The sequence below is a fragment of the Daphnia magna genome, linkage group LG2 (assembly GCF_020631705.1).
Source record: "Daphnia magna isolate NIES linkage group LG2, ASM2063170v1.1, whole genome shotgun sequence".
NCBI lineage: Eukaryota > Metazoa > Arthropoda > Branchiopoda > Diplostraca > Daphniidae > Daphnia > Daphnia magna.
Genome location: NC_059183.1, coordinates 11,306,033 through 11,324,276, shown reverse-complemented (window position 1 = coordinate 11,324,276; position 18,244 = coordinate 11,306,033). Strand labels below are relative to the sequence as shown.

At 40.7% G+C, this 18,244-nt stretch overlaps 3 protein-coding genes and 1 long non-coding RNA gene across 5 annotated transcripts; 2 read left to right on the top strand and 2 right to left on the bottom strand.

Annotated features, from left to right (window-relative positions):
- The first annotated feature begins 1,274 nt into the window (after positions 1-1,274).
- Positions 1,275-3,076, top strand: LOC116916052 (leucine-rich repeat protein soc-2). Its single transcript, XM_032921234.2, has 4 exons — positions 1,275-2,150; positions 2,219-2,466; positions 2,557-2,732; positions 2,787-3,076. Exons 1-4 carry the CDS (start codon positions 1,371-1,373, stop codon positions 3,050-3,052), a joined length of 1,470 nt encoding a protein of 489 aa, XP_032777125.1. The 5' UTR covers positions 1,275-1,370; the 3' UTR covers positions 3,053-3,076.
- On the bottom strand, positions 3,066-6,757 carry LOC116916047 (probable aconitate hydratase, mitochondrial). Its single transcript, XM_032921229.2, has 12 exons — positions 6,607-6,757; positions 5,915-6,193; positions 5,696-5,845; positions 5,391-5,627; positions 5,237-5,327; positions 4,929-5,173; positions 4,752-4,868; positions 4,474-4,641; positions 4,164-4,407; positions 3,758-4,101; positions 3,268-3,695; positions 3,066-3,204 (listed from the first exon to the last, which is right to left on the bottom strand). The coding sequence occupies exons 1-12, from the start codon at positions 6,637-6,639 to the stop codon at positions 3,177-3,179; spliced, it is 2,364 nt and encodes a 787-aa protein (XP_032777120.2). The 5' UTR covers positions 6,640-6,757; the 3' UTR covers positions 3,066-3,176.
- Positions 6,758-7,736: 979 nt separating this feature from the next.
- Positions 7,737-15,433, bottom strand: LOC116916051 (photoreceptor-specific nuclear receptor). 2 transcript variants are annotated; one of them, XM_032921233.2, is made up of 9 exons: positions 15,191-15,433; positions 10,795-10,986; positions 10,323-10,674; positions 10,128-10,231; positions 9,885-9,999; positions 9,531-9,736; positions 8,902-9,377; positions 8,435-8,743; positions 7,737-8,367 (listed from the first exon to the last, which is right to left on the bottom strand). In XM_032921233.2, the coding sequence occupies exons 1-9, from the start codon at positions 15,207-15,209 to the stop codon at positions 8,146-8,148; spliced, it is 1,995 nt and encodes a 664-aa protein (XP_032777124.2). In that variant the 5' UTR covers positions 15,210-15,433; the 3' UTR covers positions 7,737-8,145. The 2 variants fall into 2 exon arrangements, with proteins under 2 accessions (XP_032777124.2, XP_032777123.2); XM_032921232.2 differs by having other exon boundaries at positions 10,323-10,986.
- A 155-nt stretch (positions 15,434-15,588) lies between these two features.
- On the top strand, positions 15,589-16,078 carry LOC123470148. Its single transcript, XR_006643659.1, has 2 exons — positions 15,589-15,675; positions 15,740-16,078. It is a non-coding gene; the product is annotated as an uncharacterized LOC123470148 (long non-coding RNA).
- Positions 16,079-18,244: the final 2,166 nt, after the last annotated feature.

Sequence of the window (18,244 nt, the reverse complement as noted above, 5' to 3'; positions counted from 1 at the left end):
CGCTTTGTTTGTTTTTTGTTTTGTTTTTTTTTTTTTTTAAATTTAAAAATCAGCTTATTTAACGAAAAAACCCATAACTGAATCGAAATTAGCGGTCAATTTTGATTATACTTTGTGATTCGTTTTTCTTCAAGACTTTCGAAAACTTCTAAACACCGGGAGCTGTCGAATCTAATCAGAAGCAGGTTACCGCGATCCAATAGAAATCAGGGCCGAACCCTATCGGGAACTTCGTGAACGGATTGAGGGCCCCTAGTAAAGATTATCATGACAATTAATTTGAAAAGAAAAGACATGCAGTGGTAAATCACTAGATGGCTGTACAGGATCTCTATTAAAAAGGTAGGTAAATGATACGGAACCCCATTTGACATACCTTTTTATAGACGACTCTTTTCTCTGGTTTACCTCTTATTTCGGTCATTTTAGAGATCCGTGCGTTGTAGTGATAATCTACCTTCCAGTAATTAAGACAGGCACCATTTACTTGGGATTTATAGTACAGTTATTCAAATTCAAAGTGGTGGCGCTAAAACTGGGCTAAAACCTAAAAGCACATTGCAGACTTGCAGTCCCTTAACTTTTAAAATCTACATAATAAAGAGAAAAATTAAATTTTATTCGGCATTAGTGTTCAAATTAGGTTATGACAGGTCAGGTTTCATCGAATTCCAAGCCAAAATCTTATATGTAAATAATGTAAAATAAGCCCGATAAAAATAGACCTGACTTTTTCCATTGATTTTTGTTTTTCAGAAACCTAGACATTGCAGTAAAAATACATGATTTGAATTTAAAACTTAACGAGGTTGAGGAATATCACGTTCGTTTTTATTTGGGTCTTATAGTTTTACGAGATATTGAAATTCACATTGGTTACCATAAAACCAATTTGATACCCTATAATTCAAAACCCCCTTAATTTGCGGAAAAACTAATATTTTATTGGGAATCAGTATTTGGTAAAAGCAAGTTAGTTTCCATCGAATTTCAAATACAAAATTTTTGCCGTTTTTTTAACAAAAAGTCGTTCTTAAATTCAGGAGTATTTCGTCCCCGACCGAGAATCGACAAAAAAGCTCCCATCTACGCGGGGCCGAGTCCTACGCCGTTGCTTATGACGTAACTCGGGCGACATGCCCCGCAAATCAAAATAACCCGCTCGAGAAGCAAAAAACCGACCCGATGAACACGGGGCCAAAACTACCTAACCGAACCGGTGCAATCAATTTAAAAAATAAGATTAAGTTGACAAATACTAAATCTGACAATGCCTTGACCCATACTTTGATTTCTTATTTTTTCAGTACGATTTCAATTTTCGCCAAACGTGCATCTTTGATGTTTGTGATTAGGTCACTGAATGACAAATGTCAGCATCTAAGATTTCGAAGCAAAAAGAAACGTGCTCAGTTAAAGTGGAAGAGGCTTGCGTTAAGCCCATGGCTATGTCTCGGCGACCTTCTAAACTAAATTGCGAAGAAGGTACACAAGAGTTGTCTAGAGCTGATTCTGGACAATGGATTCTTAAAATTGACTGGAGCTATAAAAGTCTTAGCTCAGTGCCAGAGTTTCTTCAAAATTACCAGTTGTGTACTATTTTGAATCTATCAGGGAACAATTTGGATGGAGGTATTGACTGGTTAATTCACCTGAAAAGGCTTGAATTGCTAGATCTGTCAAGAAATAAGTTTTCCAAAATAGCAGATGCATGTGGAAGTGTTTCAACTTTAAAATATTTAGATCTCAGCTATAACTTACTCAGTGAGCTACCTGAATGGATTTTACTTTTGCAAAAAGTAAAGAAGTTGAATCTAAGCTGCAATCCACTTGAAAAATCATTCCACATTCACTTAAAGAAAGCCAAATGGAAAAATGTAGAGATATGCAACCTAGAAAATGTGAATTTAGTCTCCATTCCAGATTGCTTACAGTCAGCTTACAGTCTGAAAGAGTTGTATCTTGGAAATGTGAACAACAACAAGTATTTCCATAAATCAATGTTTTATCAGAACAATGCTCTTTGGAGAATTCCTGAGTTGCTGCCATCTTCACTTTCCATACTTGATCTAAGTTATGTCCACTTATCAAATTTCGAGTATGATTGGAAACAATTACCAAATTTAAAGGAACTGAGAGTCAGAGGAAATGTAAATCAAATAATTCAAAAATTATATTTCTTAAATTTCCTCATTAAAATAATATTGACTTCATATAGGACTTATTCTGGCCTTCAGATGATTTCACCATTTTGACAAAGCTTGAAATGTGTGATTTTAGTTGTTGTAAAATGTTCCTATTGCCCAAAGATTTTGGATGTCTCAAGAACCTTTGTTTTATAAATTTGTCTTTCAACAAGTTGACTGTGTTGCCACAGTCTTTTGAACAATTCCAAAACTTGTATCATTTGGATCTTTATCATGCTGGACTTGAAACCATTGAATGTAACTTGACCCAGCTACCTAGGTATGTGAAAAAAAATTAGGCTCTGCAGGAACTTTACTTTAATGTTTAATTATAATTTATTTTTTTTTCTATGCTTTTGCTTTTTTGTAGGTTAGTGGAATGTGATTTATGGATGAACTTAGTTGATCCTTCGGAGTGTCTTCCCAATCACTCAGATTTATGCAGCTATCTCCGTGGACGTTTATTTCCTGACGAAAGAGAAATTCGCCTGGATGAGAGAAATAGCCCTTCTGTTGTTTCAGAGGACGTAGAGAAGAGTAGCGAAGGTAAGATCCATTGTAGGAAAAATAAACATCATATCAATTATTGAAAACTGATAGAATCTGACGAGGGAATTAACGATCCATCTGAGGTGACTGCATCGTCGACAGGAACTGGTATTGAAGAGTCGTGGGATGACGAAGTATTTTGTGATTATGAAGCTGATATCAAATCGACATGGCATGTCCCGCATTTTTCCAGTGGACGAAAAGAAAGTGGTAATGACGATTGCTTTTTCCTGCCGTCTGAATTACACGCAGTTTCGTGTAAACTACCACCGAGCCAGTTCAACATTATCCAAGGTCAATTTGATGACATTGAATGAAAATATACTATGATATGGTATAAATTGTTTTCTATTTGCCAGACTATTTTAAATTACATACAATAAACGCAGCTTTACCATCGTAGTTAAACATTGTCACTAGGAGAAAAGTCCAGCTTACAATCTACTTGCTAGCAGCTACTTCCTTCATTCTAAAAAAAAAAAAACTTTAAATTAGCAATCACCTTAGAACAACTTAAATGGGTTGACATTACCTATTTAGAGCACTGCCTGCTTTAAACCATTCGATCTGTTGTTGATTCATGCTTTGGTTAAGGTAAATGGTTTCTGATGACCCATTGGCATGGTGAATCTGGCATTTAACTTGCTTTCCTGGTGTCAATTCGGCAAGTCCAACAAGCGAAAGACGATCCGACGGTTGAATACGTTCATAATCAGCAGGATCAGCGAACGTAAGTGGGAGCATTCCTTGCTTCTTGAGATTAGTTTCATGAATACGTGCAAAAGATTTTACAATAATGGCCCTGCCGCCTAAATGACGAGGCTCTAGAGCGGCATGTTCCCGACTAGATCCTTCGCCGTAGTTATCGTCACCAACCACGACCCAGTTAACTCCTTTAGACTTGTAAAAACGAGCTGTTTCGGGTACAGCGCCAAATTCGTTTGTTAATTGGTTTCTCACCTATAACACGAAAAGTTTGCATTAATGTTTTTCAAAAAAAAATAAACATTTTTTCCCCAAACTTTGTTCATTTCTCCGTTTTCTGAATTGATAGCAGTGATGAGCATGTTATTGGAAATATTGTCCAGATGTCCACGATACTTCAGCCACGGACCAGCGGCTGAGATATGATCTGTAGTACATTTGCCCTTTACTTTGATCAGCACTACCATTTTTTCTAGGTCTTTGCCATCCCATTTTGGAAATGGTTCCAACAGTTGAAGACGCTGTGACTTAGGGTCTACATCAACTTTAACTAGAGTAGGATCTCCGGGGGCTTGATAGGTTTCCTGGCCAGGATCGAAACCGCGTGCAGGCAACTCATCAGCGTACGGATTACTCAGTAAAAATTCTTCTCCGTTAGCGCCTGTTTATATTGTAATTCTACATAACTATCTACATCATAATTTAAGTTACTGGATAATTTACCTTTGAGTTTTGAAGTCCTTGGGTCAAAATCCAAGGTACCAGCAAGTGCCAGTGCCGTTGTTAGTTCGGGTGACGTAACAAAGGCATGCGTTGCGGGGTTGGCATCATTACGGGCCGTAAAGTTGCGATTGTATGATGTGACAATTGTATTCTTTTCGCCCTTTTTGACGTCTTTGCGGTCCCACTGGCCAATGCAGGGGCCGCAGGCGTTGGCAAGTACAATACCACCAAATTGTCGTAGCGTCTTAATTTCATAGAAGGAATAGTTTTTGGATTTAGGAGTAAAAATTTAATCAAGTTTCTAAATCACCTCAGCGATGCCATCACGCTCGATTGTGGCACGGATCTGTTCAGATCCCGGAGTAATATTAAAGGCGGATTTTGCCTTTAATCCGTGCTTGAGAGCCTCCCGCGCAATACTTGCGCATCTGCCCATATCCTCGTAGCTCGAATTGGTGCAGCTGCCAATCAGAGATACCTACCATAATCCAGCGTTAGTGTCTTTCGTAGCAATTACAACACGCTCGACTTCTCAGATTTGATCCCCGACAAGGACATGCAAGCCTGAAAAATTTCAATAACAAAAACCTTGACATCAAGTGGCCAGTTATTCTTCTTGGCTTCTTCGCCCAATTTCGAAATCGGATTCGCCAAGTCGGGGGTGAACGGTCCATTTACGTGTGGCTCAAGTTCAGACAAATTAAGCTAACAGAAAAATACATGTAAAAAACAGAAGGAATCGGTTCATTCTTAACGAATTATTACCTCAATGACCTGATCATAAGGTGCATCTTCATCAGCGCGCAGCAAATCATTTCCGTATGGATCAATCTCATCTGCAATTGCCTTTCGTTCAGTGGCAACAAGATAATCACGCATACGATGATTGTATGGGAAAACAGATGTGGTGGCTCCGATTTCTGCACCCATGTTACAAATAGTAGCCATTCCAGTACAGGAAATGGAGTCAACTCCTGGACCGAAGTATTCCACAATTGCACCGGTACCACCTTTTTATTACCGAAAAGTGAATTAAATAATTGCTTGTGGTAATTTCGAAAGTCCATAATTACCTTTGACTGTAAGGATTCCTGCAACTTTAAGAATAACATCTTTAGGAGAAGTCCAACCTTGTAGTTTTCCCGTTAGTTTAACTCCAATTACCTAGAAACACAAATTTAAATGCTTCTGCAATAAAAATTAAACTAAATTTTTCTTAAAATAAACCTTAGGGCACTTCAGCTCCCAGGGAATGTTTGCCATAACATCGACGGCATCAGCGCCACCGACACCAATGCATAGGCCTCCCAAGCCACCTCCATTAGGAGTATGAGAATCAGTGCCGATCATAAGTAAACCAGGAAAAGCGTAGTTCTCTAAAATAATTTGGTGAATGATGCCAGATCCAGGCTTCCAGAAACCAACGCCATATTTAGCACCGGATGTGCTAAGAAAATTGTACACCTAGACTCAAAGACAATTTCCCATAAAATTAAATGGAAAGATAAAACTAAACACAAGCCCAGCCATACTTCTTTGTTGATATCAACAGCACGCGCCAAATCTTGAGCTCCGCCAACCTGTGCCTCAATCAAATGGTCACAGTGAATGGTGGATGGGACTGCAACACGGGGTAAGCCAGATGAAATAAATTGCAACATGGCCATTTGGGCTGTAGCATCCTATAATGGGAAAAACACTTGAATTATTTTATAACAAACACAAGTGGTTCAGGAAACAAAAAATATTACCTGCATTGCAACCCGGTCTGGCCTGAGGCGTAGGTAGCTTTGACCACGGACAATTTCTTGATTTGATGGATCATCAAGATGGGAATACAAGATTTTCTCAGAAAGAGTCATAGGTCTCTTAAGACGATTTTTAACTATTTCCAGCTTTTCTTGTAGTTGAGCATGTGGAAGGTAACTTGAAGCATCCAGTTTGCTCATGGCTACCTTTTGGGCTGCCAAAGCCAAGGGGCTGATGTGAAAACAACGAGCTTGCATTTCACAGGCAACTATCCATGATTTCTATGAAAATTGAAGTTTATAATGGAGAATGCATACACATAAGCTATTTCTTCTCATAAATTCATCTTTTGGTAGAAAACAAAAACATTTTGAATTTATTTAATCATTGAACATCTCATCTTGAACACTTGGATGGTTTGAGAATTGGCTACATAAGGTGAACACAAACTACAACATTTGTGACTACGGATTTTACGAACTACTGCTTGTTTTCACTATTGTAGTCTTTTGTGTGCTATCTTTTTAGAGCCGACTTCAACCATTGTACAATTCAAGAAAATTGCAATATTTCGACGTAAATATTATGTGATCGACATCAATTTTGAATATTGCATTTATGATAACGCAACCCTTTATATTTTGTTTTCTATACAATAACGCAAATAATTATTAGAATATTTCGTTTTACTTGCCTTAAGAACGGTAACCTTCGCGTACAGCGCCATTTTCGCTGATCAGCTGCTAAGTTTGCTACTGATGTGAATACCGATACCGAAAGTCCGAAAATCCAACTTCCGACACGAATTGTGACGGTAAACATTGCCACATTTTTTTATTTCAACTACGTTTTCCGCAATATCACAAGACACAACTCCGTTAATTGACTTAATTCGACTTTATCGACAATTTGCCTAATTTTTATATCGAATAAAAACATAACATTTACTACTAATAATAAACGGGAGGCAAATCTCAATTTTTTTTTGTTTCTGGCATCCGTTTTCTACGAACTTTCAACGGATTAAAAAAATTTTTTTGCACTGGAAGACCATTGTTACATTCTAAGTTGTGGAAGTTCTGCCACAATAAAACGTTCCTTCTGTTAGTTCGTATGTAAGGGTTTTTAGTGCGTTCAATTTGGAATCGTATTGGGTAACTCATTTTATAATTCGATTTGCCTGCTCGTTTACAAAAGGTTGGAGAAAGAGGACGCATCTGAGTCAGCAGTGTAATGCCATGTTTTTAGGTTTTTTTTAAGTAGAACATACAGGGTGGTGGTCTACTTGTGTAAACAGTTGATTCTACAACAAAAGGAGATTGACAGATGTTACAAATGGGCCGACACGTACTATATATCATTTTCTGCAGCATATACGAGCATATACTAGTATGTTGGTCACTAACATATATGTAGACTAATCAATCCTGTATTTGCACACGTCTAAGAGCAACACAGCAGAGCCTTATAGATTTTCAATAGATACAAATGGTTGACAAAAAAGTGACAGTATTGTAGCAAGGGATGATGTACACACAGGTGTATGGCATATCATGACCGTCTGGTGTAGCGGCTGCATCCTTGAACAATCGATCTTTTTGGCCACATGTTATACCGTACTAGTATCACGCTGTTAATTGCATTATGTAGCCAGCTAACTGATGAAAGATAATGGTGTAAACTATATAGTGTGCGACAAATGCCTCACCTTAAGTGAGTTCTAGATTTGAACACAGCCTTACCATTTAAAATTATTTTGTTTTTCCAGAAATATCTTAATTCAAATACTACAACCAAAACCGAAGTAATTTGTGATATCGTAGCCTACGTTAAAGTCTGTATTTTAGTAATAAGCTGTACGATAATGAACATAGAAAAAGACGGGCATGTATAACGGGCACGCATTTCTAAATAAAGAGCAAACTATAGACATATTCCAATACAAAAAAATTGAAGCATATTTTAAAGCCGTCTAATATTAAAAAGCTTGTATACAGTAAATTATCGGTACGATTGAAAATAAATAAAATGACTAGCATTACGGTGATCACGAACATTGACTGAGTTTAAATATGCATTCGAGTTTTGTTTTATTCTATTTTAAAAAGCGACCGAGATTTTTACCCTGCTGGAGGATTAAAATGTATACGTACACGGAACTGTTGTGGGTTAATGTTACAAAAGATCTTGATGTTCATAGATGATCTCCAATTGTCTTAAACTGCGTCAGAGTTTAATTTTTGTACATGTCGCAGAGAACCTTTTCCATGGGAGTGGAGCCAATTGTGTGGCGAAAATACAACTGTTCCAATCTGTGGGCAGTAACATGGCGAAGTAAGGGTAGGATGAGAAGAAGCCGACCGAAACGGGCAGGCCGTTGCAATGGTTGGTTGCGAATGTGTTGATTTAGCATCACCTGTGCCTGATCCTGTAGATTCTCGACTTGTATGGGATCCTGTGAAATTCCAGAAGACACAGCCATATGGATTAGGTCCTACTTCGTGTTTTTAAAAATCAATTACCTTCAATCCGCGTGTTTCTGATTTGAATAAGATGATGGCTTTGAGGCATGCAAACTCTGCTGGGTCAACAGACACGACACGAAATCGCGTGACTAATTCTCCGAGGAAGCGTAAATCAGCGCTGGTTTGCTGCGAGTTTTTATTGTTGGTACCAACGTTATTTCCACCACCATTGCCGCTCCCTAAGGTTGCCACTTGCGGTTGGGAGAAATTGGCCAGCGAAAACAGCGGATTGTTGTCCATTGGCAAACAAAACTGAACAGCGCAGATAAGGAACAATTCACTCCACGATTCCTCAAGTAAGATTACCTGCATAAATGTATTTGACAGCTTTCGTCATTAATTATCTAGGGGCCAACTTGTCTTTAGAGAATCATTGTAACGTGATCCTCCTTACCATTTCATGTAAAACTAAGGTATAGCATTATTAAAGCTTACACGCATGCCGAGTACAAATTAATTCTAACCTGATCGCGAAAGGGAAGACCTGCGAAGGAGGGCAAGCTTTTAGCCCATTTGACGGCCATGAAAAGCAAACGAGCAGCAGTTTCGTACACATTGTCCTGTGGTTGAAATGTAGCGAGGAATGTCGCAGTAGACGTTTGCTGTTGCTGTTTCTGCTGTGGCTGAGGATCATTCTGATACCATCCGCCGCTGTTACTTGAGACAATCGTAGAAAGTGGGGGCATTGGGCCTGGAACTACCGGGGCTAGAGGTGGTGGATGGGAATGTGGAATGGAAGCAAGAGACGAAGCCGATGGAGGAGCATGTGTAATAGATTGCTGTTGCATCTGTTGAGGGGACGTAGATCGATGGAATTGGCTGACACCAAAATGATGGAATGCTCCCTCGATGCGAGTCAATTTTCGGGGTGGAGGAGCAGATGGCGACGGACTACCTTCAATGGCGCTTGGTGTTCTTTCACCTTCTCCCGACGACGTACCTTTGTATAAAGAACAAGTAAATAGTCTGTCCTTTAAATTAGTCGCATTGAAAAAAATAATAATTCTTATAAAACCTATAATTTGAAATTCGAAATCTAACGTCAATCCCTAAACTTACTGACTAGCGGCAACGTTATAAGGTATGAACTTACCACGTTCACGATCGACTTCTTCTCGTTCAATCTCTGCTCGCTGGGCCGCTGCTGCAGAAGAGGCTGCAGCCGCTGCAGCAGCGGCAGCGGCGTGTAAAGCAGCGGTTGGATAATGGTGTCCATCCCCTCGTCCACCAACCATTCCATTGACATAATGCGCATGAGCCGCAGCTGAAGCGAGACCCATGGCCAGCGAAACGGGAGGCCTAATACGTATCAATGTTTTCGTGAATGAAATTCGTTTCAACACACGACTGTTGAAGTCCATCGGTAACTTTTTAGGGGAAGTATTTGAAATGTCACTAAACACGGGGCATGTATCATGACATTAACAAGTGTTTTCATGTTATTTACCCGAAAGCTCCGACAGCTGCGGCGGCTTCTCGAATGATCCTTTCGTGATCCATTTCGGCCAGAATTTCCGGTCGAAGGGTTGCGCTATTGCGGGGTTGGCGCTCGTTCTGGACAGCTGTGAAAAGTAAAAACAACAATGCAATATGGACACGATAGCTGAAACGATCAACAAGTAACATAACAAAGCTAACGAGGCGGTGTGTAAATCCCTCTCAACCACCACATCAAAACAAAAACACTCACCGTCCTTATTCATTCCCATTTGTAGGCACTTTTTTAGACGGCATGCCTGACATTGGTTACGATGAGCCTTGTCAATGACGCAGTGGCCGCTACCGGCTTGACATCTGCAATGACAAGAAGACAAACAAAAATTCATTTTCCCATCAACAACGTCTTAACTGAGAAACAAACAAAAGCCTTGGTCTTTCAATTAACCTGTAGATAAGACGACGGCGTACGCTTCGTTTAAAAAACCCACTGCATCCGTTACAAGCTAGAATGCCGTAGTGTTTTCCCGAGCTTGAATCTCCGCAAACCAAGCAAGTCAATCCAGGAATGGCATTTTTGCTGCTGGCTCCATTGTTTTCTGCTGGCCTGGAAGGAACTGCCATTGTGCTAACAGTGGTGATGCTGCTACTGCTACTGGTGCTGTTACTCGGGGTTGTAATGCCGAGAGTGGTGGACACAGCAACTCCATTGGCGTATTGTTGATGCTGAGTAAGATGGCTCGTCTTTCCTGTCGATCCCACCGAGTACGACATAGGCAACGGAAGCTGGAACGATCCACCTAGCATGGAAACAGGGAATGGAAGTGGTGGATAGCCGCTTGTAGAAGGTGGCCCAGCCGGTTGAGGCCCGTAAAGTGAAATGTAGCTTTGCGTCTGTTGTTGCTGTTGTTGCCCATTACCCATCAACTTGTCGCAGTGATGCTGCTGCTCGTCCATGACACATGACGAGCCGGATGTTGACGTTGTCGACAGACAAGGTGATGGAGTCCGGCTCGTTGGATGCTGATATTGGTAGTCTCGTTGATTCGTTTCGTGTACCTCTTGAGTGGTATTGATCGGGGAATCGTCTTCCGAAACATCGCGGGAATCATCTAGTTTTTATTTTAAAAGAAAATTGTATTCACAATTAAGTCGCTTCTTATATTTAAGCTTTAAAAAATGCAGTTCCGCAACACGATAGAAAATCAAGGCAATTTTGCGAGAAGAGGCAGAAATGCTTCTTGTTGTAAATGGATTGCAATGGCCTAGCCGTCGGACGGAGCCAAAAACTCACAGATGGGACCCAATAGGTTTACAGATTGCTCGGAGATCTTTTGAAGCCTCTATCGATGATCTAAGGATTACACAAGGATGAAGAGGGTTGTGGCAAGCCAGAGATGATGACAGCTTGAACGTCATCCCTATAGAAAACGAAGATTCCCTTTTTTTTTTTTTTGTCGTGTCATGTGAAAACTGTGCAGTCCACTGAACCAGGATTAGGAACCAAGCCTACAATCACTTATGGCGAACTCATCATTTTTCCGGCTGTAGGGCCTATTGTGTGGACACCGTGGCCAGCTCTGCTTCTTCAGTTGTCTCGACCTTGATTAGATCCCCTAGGTCATTCCAATTTCTGAATATCCATTCGGGTTCTACATTCCTAATGAATAAAATCTTCTATATAGGTGGATTAAGATAAAATGCTACATGTGCTGCGTTCCATTAAATCGCCGACAATGCAACAAAACGTTAACTCTAATTTATGACGTATATACTATATACGGTATATTTTTTCCAAGTTATTTGTATCGAGCGTTTATTTATTATTTGTCTGCCGTCACTTACCCCGATGCCGCCCGCTTTTTATGATGTAAATGGCCATGCCACCACGGTTTTCTTTGTACACTACTCCCTAGGACAACTTCCCTATACCAACTACTGCATAGAGTGCAGCGTTTATTGTTATTAGGTAACACACAGCTCTTTGGTTTCGCCTCCCTTGCGAGAATGAGGCCAATTTAGAAACCCTTTGCCACTCGTTTGTCCCCCTCGTCTATTTTTTCTCGTTTTTTTCCTATTGTATGTTCAGCCCCTATATGGATATCAAGGTATCATTGATGATGAATGAATTTGACACTATAAAATGCCAAGCTTTACAGTTTATGATAATCGAAGCAATTGGCTTGAACAATGTTTGAAAATATAATAAAAAGGCGTAGCAATCTATCAAATAGCTGAATCGTGTATTAGTGATAGATTGCCGCCGCTGTCGACGCCGCTGAAAACATGGCTGTCGATTGTCTGCAATCCCGAGTGTACGACATCTGGCTTTTCGGGCTAGCACGCGTGCCACACCAGCCATCGTATTATATTCATTACTTTGTTGAGCGAAAAGGGCGTAGCTCTGACGACAAGGTTTCACCTTAAATCCTTGACATAAATAACACCGAACTAATAAAAAACTGTAGAACAGTACGTCAAAACATTACCATAGAAATCGTCTGTTTGCTTTGCTATTTTCCCTTGCCTTTACTGCGCATCTGAGCAAGTTGATTTCAAAGTTGATTTGAGTGGATGGTGATGTATGTCGACTTTAAAATGTGAAAAGACGAAGACCTCGAATCTGGGTCGATTTTACTCGTAGACGAATAAGTTGACCGACTAGTTTTCTATTCCATTGTCTGACTGGCTGCGCAGCTTAGCTTTACTGTAGACGGGAAAGAAGTCGGCGTTTCCGCAGACTCGAGAGATACGTTACACTACTGGACCACTTTAACCGATTTCATTTGCATTTGTATGTGCGTCTCAGCTTCTATATGAGCTGCCAGTGTTTCTTTCCTGCAGGCGTGCGTTAGCTTTCGTATGCAACCAGAACCAACTTTTTTGGGAAGCGACACGGTCTGCCACTTAGGTCCGATCAAATCATCCTAACCCCTGCTTGATGTGTCTCCGTTTCTTCCCTTTTTTTATACATGTATTTATTTTATTGTGACTCTTTCTGTGTTTGAATGTGTTTATGTTAGAAAAGAGGGTTCACAATCCATTATTCTGCGGCGTTCGCGTATCCCCCCACCCCACCCACACCGCCCCCTTTTCAGTGTACAGTAAAACTGCTGTCTGTGCTATACACACGGATCAGTCAGTTGAATAGAAGATGTAAAGCCATCCCAGGATTTAAAATCATTCAATCAATCCCCTTCTCACTCCTTCCTGCCTATCTCCCTTTGTTCACGTCTCCTTTTCTATTTACTCCCTTTTCCCCATTGTGTGCGTGTCGACTGTAATGAGTAAATCGATTGATTTTATCACCGAAATAACGTTAGTTGCAAGCCGAACAGTCAGCTATGTCCACTACGTTATTTACTTAGGTGCTTTTTAACGAAAGAATTCGATAAAATTCCCAATTTTTTCCCCCGTTTGTTCCTTAACTTGGTTTTTCTCTGACCTGAGCTATACTTTTGTTATCTCTGATTTAGTATATCTAACGTAACTTTTTAAGAATATCACATTTCCTTGAATTCTAAAAATATCCATTTACTGATAATTTTTTTCTTTATCGCACCAAGAAAAAGAAAAATTCTTTAACTGAAAAATCACAAGTGACTTATATGAAACAAAAGGGCTTCGTTTTTCACGACATCGCTATTGATGTACTAAATAGCTTGGTACATTTTGAATTGATCGTTCAGCTGGTTAATGGTTATACGCTTTTCATCACTTTGAAAGTGTGACCCAGTAAGTAAAAGCACATGCCTTATTGGCTTTCTAGTTTTAGTATTACATGATGTCTACAATTTTAGATTTAGATGTACGACGAACATTTGCAACGATATTTCCCCAAAAACCTAATTGACCAAACTAGCTCAGTACATTGATTTCATTTCGGAATAGATGGAAGACTCACGCCGGAATGAAGTGTGTACACCGCTATACTACTAATGGCGAAGAGAGGTGGAGCATTGGTTGGTTAAGGATACTGAAGAGTATTACTTGGCCTACTCTGTGAATTTGTACGGACGACGTGGTGAGAGTTAATAGAATGGAAAGAGTCCTGTTCGTCATTTGGAAGTCCAGCAGCGAAACGGGCCAGTGCCTTTGATTGCCATCGTCGCACTCGATGCAACAAAAGCTAGATCTATGGGGTACTTGGTCCCTGTCCTACCAGCAGAGCCCTGTAACCCTAATGGAGAGTAGGGGGGAAAGCTCGCCATCTCTTCCCTTTTTTTTTCAGCGTTCACGGTTGTTTCAAATTCAATTTCCATCAAGGAGGTAATTCAATGACAGCAACTGGACCTTTCTCCTACACTCTGGTTTTCATTCTATTTCTTACCACCTATTTCTAGTTTCTACTTTCGTTTCTTTTTCTCCGTCATTGTACTTTTTGTTGTTGCTTAGTTCTTGTACAGGCCTAACGTGGGTTCACATCGCATTGCTTGTCTAGATTCACGTCAACAGTATTTAATTTTTCTTTTATGTGAAAAACAAAAGGCCTCGTTGATTTTCAACAGCAAACATCGATAGGCCTATAAAAAGGCCATGCTCAACTGATAGTCCCACTGTACTAGATCTTTTCACCACAGTTTGTAAAATAAGGAGCCACTTTGCAACCGAATTTATTTTCATTTTTGCAATATCTTTTGCACTACGTTAAGCGCCATCAGCCATCTTCCATCCCGTCGGTGAGCGAGGCGCTTATTAACTTGTAAACTTTGCAAAGATAAATGGAACTAAAATAACATTTTCAAAACAATAGAATTGAAACAACTCGCAACTTGTGTCAAAGAAGTTCTTGACTGTCGACGAAATTGCGTATAGTCAAAACAACCGATGGCGTCTAACTAAACTAGGCCAGCACAACAAAAATACTAATGCAGCACTAGGTATTCTTGTTTGATTGCAAGGAAATCTAGCTTAATACCGCAAACTCAAAATCACCCTTTAGCGTACGACTGCCTACGTCTTATGCCAAACAGAACGGCCCAGCACCCCCAACTGTTTCATTCTGCTCGCAAAGCCATGTGAATGGGTAACTGGGGGATTAGGATTGGCGGATGGTTTCGGCCACCTGAACCCACTGATTGCTAGATTAGAAGGCATCCGTCTTACTGACTCTCTTTGATTTCGCTGAGCTAACTAGGCTTATGGAATTAGAAACCACATGTGCCAGTCTACAGTCTGTGCCCTTTTAAAATGCATTTTTCCCCCTCTGTCTCACGTACCGCTGTCCACCAGGAATTTTGTAACACTACCATTCCAATTCTAACTCAACTGCGCATTACGCGTTTAACTATTTAATACTTGAAATCAACGACTTACTCTGTTTGTTTCTGTCCATCGTAAGTTGCAGCTGCTGTCCTTAGATGTATCGGTTAACCGAGGGGAACTTGAGAGGTAGTCGTTGGCAAATGAGTAGATTGCAATGCCAACACGGTGAGATGCTGCTCGTTGTGTGCGCTGATGGAGAATCGACGGTTGCAATGAGACTGTCAAGTGCCAGAGCAAAGTCTGACTATCTACGTCCCCGACCTTACCACCGCCACATCCTTTGCCAGTCTCAAAAATTGGATATAGTTTTCTCTCTCTCTCTCTCTCTTACCCAGTCACCGTGTATGAAATCTCATGGTCTCATCACCCAGACTGCATTCTAGTGGGTGGGCTACATACATATCAAACCCCTCCCACATCAGGTCTCAAAAAGCTGCCGTGACTCAAGTCGCCACGGCAGCTACAAACTTCGCCACTTGTTCAATGTTGATCGGCGTGACTTGATCTGGACACGAAGGGAATAAACACATAACGCAGTATTCGAAGATTCTACGTTTTTTCATCCAACATTTTTAAAAATAATATTTTATTATCCGGAAGACAAACAAGATGAGCAATTTTGGCGAGCGTGATTTCTCCTTTCCAACCACAAACTCCGCCCCTCGTGAGCTCCCGCCGTCAAGAGCTGGACGTCAGACCGCAGCGCACGGGCCCCAGGATTGGGTGTCTCCACTTGACGCAAGTTTCCGGCGGCCATCCGCGGAAACCAGCCCGCCCATTGGCTGCCCCCCTTTTCCTTTGATCTTGAGCCGCCCGACCTCCTATTGGCTAGGGCCCTTCTCTCTTTCAACTTTTCGTCGTAACATCAATTCACTCGCCTCTTTGTGGTTGTCTAGTTTTTTTTATTTTTATTGAAAACTAAACGCAAACCAAAGGCTAGTTGTTCTTGTTTGAGTTTTTCCTCCTGGCTGCATATTCGTTTTTGAGTTGCGTTTTTGTTGCAAGGGCTCCCAACTGGCAGACACATGTGTAAAGATCTCCCACATTTTTTGGTGGGGTTGTGTAACGATAAAAGTTCCCAGTTATGTCGACGCCGTTTGTCCTGTTAGTGTCTGTGCCCTGACGGTTTTATGAGTCACGCTTATCCAAATAGGGAGCCTTTCACCGAACACTTGTGTACAGTAACAAAATGGCAGTCTATTGAAACAGAACTTTTAACTCGGGATGAGTTGCAGTCAACTGTCGAATGAACGGGCTAGCATAATTATCTCGAATCAGATCTCTGAGTTAAATGAAGGTGCGTGTGGTGCGACACCACTCTGTCTTTCTGTTATATATACAGAATTCACCTTTCTATATGCAATTTGGTGGTTACAGTGCCTTCCTTGCTTATCACGACGACCTAAAATATTTGAAAATCTGATACTATTAAGGTAGAAATACTACGTTTTACAACAACATAAACAAGTATCACTTAAATTTTAAGGAATTGACTCAATGTTGTTTAGTTGAGCCTTTAGTGCTGTCAAGAATCTCACAGCATTCGCCCAAATTTGCTATTTAGAGTGTTTATTTTGAAAAAAACGAATAATTGCGCCACATGAGCAGTGCTGTAGCTTATTATCGATTGTTACGGATAAATTGTTTATTTTGATACCATTGCATCAGCTCGTTTGGCTGGAGGAACAATTTCTGTGATTGGAAATTAATCTGGTAGGACCTAGGCCAGTAGACCACGGTCTAAGCTTACGCACGTTTGTGTCAATCTAACATGATAGAACTAGGAAAATGTAGGAAGAAGAGAGGGAGAGCGTCATAGATGCGACTAGAGGGACATTGTGGAGTGACCCAGGATAAAGAGGTGGAGGGGGGAGACGTGAAGGACGATGACAGCCTATTCTATAAGTTACAAGGCAACCGACGATCCGATTAGTCCCATCAATGAACACGCTGATAACATGTGATGACCAGTTTTACTATACAGTCTTCTTTCCATCACCAACTAACGGGGTTGCGGCTGCCGGAATCTCGCCGGATCAATGGTTTCAATGGGTAGGCCCTTCTTTTCATTGACGCTGCTGGGCATTAGTGAGTATGTATATGACGGCCGTGGTCAATCAACCTGGGATTTGATCCCATTTATTTCCAACCGAGACCCTGTAAATACATAGGGTATGGCAGAAAAGAATCAGCCAGTCGGAATTGATTATAGCCATGTTTAGTTCACAGAGATGTATAACGCAGTCAATAAGCCTATACTCTAGATACCATTTGCTACGTCTGGACATTTACTTGCTTCAATTTCATCTTGACTGAAAATTGTTTTTCAAACGGCTTATAATAGACGTAGTCCACATAAACAGTTGGAATACAATTGCAAGTCCGGGATTCAACGGATATAATGCGTAACAATTCCCTCCCATCTTTGGGTGTTGACTGAGTATCAGTATAGCACACACTATAAAAGAACGCTCTTTCTAAAAAGAATAAAAAGCCTAAAGCCATTTGCCAACGTTTCGTTCTCGATTGTGGTACACAGTCGCGTTGGGCGGAATGATGATGGCATCCTCAGTATTCTGAAGACATGGTTCCAGCATTAGACGAGATTGGATTGTTTGGTTGAAAATGGGAGCCGCGACTATATCTCCAATAAAGCGTGGAGAGCGGCACTTGAATGATCATTTGTCATATCGATAAAGATTGGAAGGAACTGGGAAGTTGTAAAAGTAATCGGCTAAATAAATCAAAATAACAATGCAAATAAATGTAACATCCACAATGTGAGTAGTCTGTTTTTCGCTTCAGTTTCGCCGCGCTTGATTTATACCGTTCAGAAACCACTAACTTCCGCGAGTAGCACGTAGATGCATCGTACGTATTACACTTCATATAGTCGAAGTCGGCAACAAAAATGGAACTACGTTTCCAACTCCGCTCGGGGTCTGTACAATCGATAATCCAATAAGGAGGGATGTGCTCTCATAGCCAGCTCTGCACTGTGATTTGGACGGTGCCTTTCTGGCAGTTCCAGGCACTTCACACAAAAGCCTCTGCAGCAGGGGGTCAGCGGACAACAAATAGGGATACACGAAAGCAGGTATAACG

Excerpts from the sequence above, each read along its gene's own strand:
- LOC116916047 (XM_032921229.2), bottom strand. The coding sequence starts at position 6,639 with ATGGCGCTGTACGCGAAGGTTACCGTTCTTAAG. Across the intron at positions 4,869-4,928 it reads CTTATGATCAGGTCATTGAG|CTTAATTTGTCTGAACTTGA; the intron begins GTAATAATTCGT and ends TTTTTCTGTTAG. Across the intron at positions 3,205-3,267 it reads GCAGGCAGTGCTCTAAATAG|AATGAAGGAAGTAGCTGCTA; the intron begins GTAATGTCAACC and ends TTTTTTTTTTAG.
- LOC116916051 (XM_032921232.2), bottom strand. Across the intron at positions 10,232-10,322 it reads CGCCGTCGTCTTATCTACAG|ATGTCAAGCCGGTAGCGGCC; the intron begins GTTAATTGAAAG and ends TTGTCATTGCAG. Across the intron at positions 8,368-8,434 it reads CAGAAACACGCGGATTGAAG|GATCCCATACAAGTCGAGAA; the intron begins GTAATTGATTTT and ends GGAATTTCACAG.
- LOC116916052 (XM_032921234.2), top strand. The coding sequence starts at position 1,371 with ATGTCAGCATCTAAGATTTCGAAGCAAAAAGAAACGTGCTCAGTTAAA. Across the intron at positions 2,151-2,218 it reads AACTGAGAGTCAGAGGAAAT|GACTTATTCTGGCCTTCAGA; the intron begins GTAAATCAAATA and ends GACTTCATATAG. Across the intron at positions 2,467-2,556 it reads AACTTGACCCAGCTACCTAG|GTTAGTGGAATGTGATTTAT; the intron begins GTATGTGAAAAA and ends GCTTTTTTGTAG.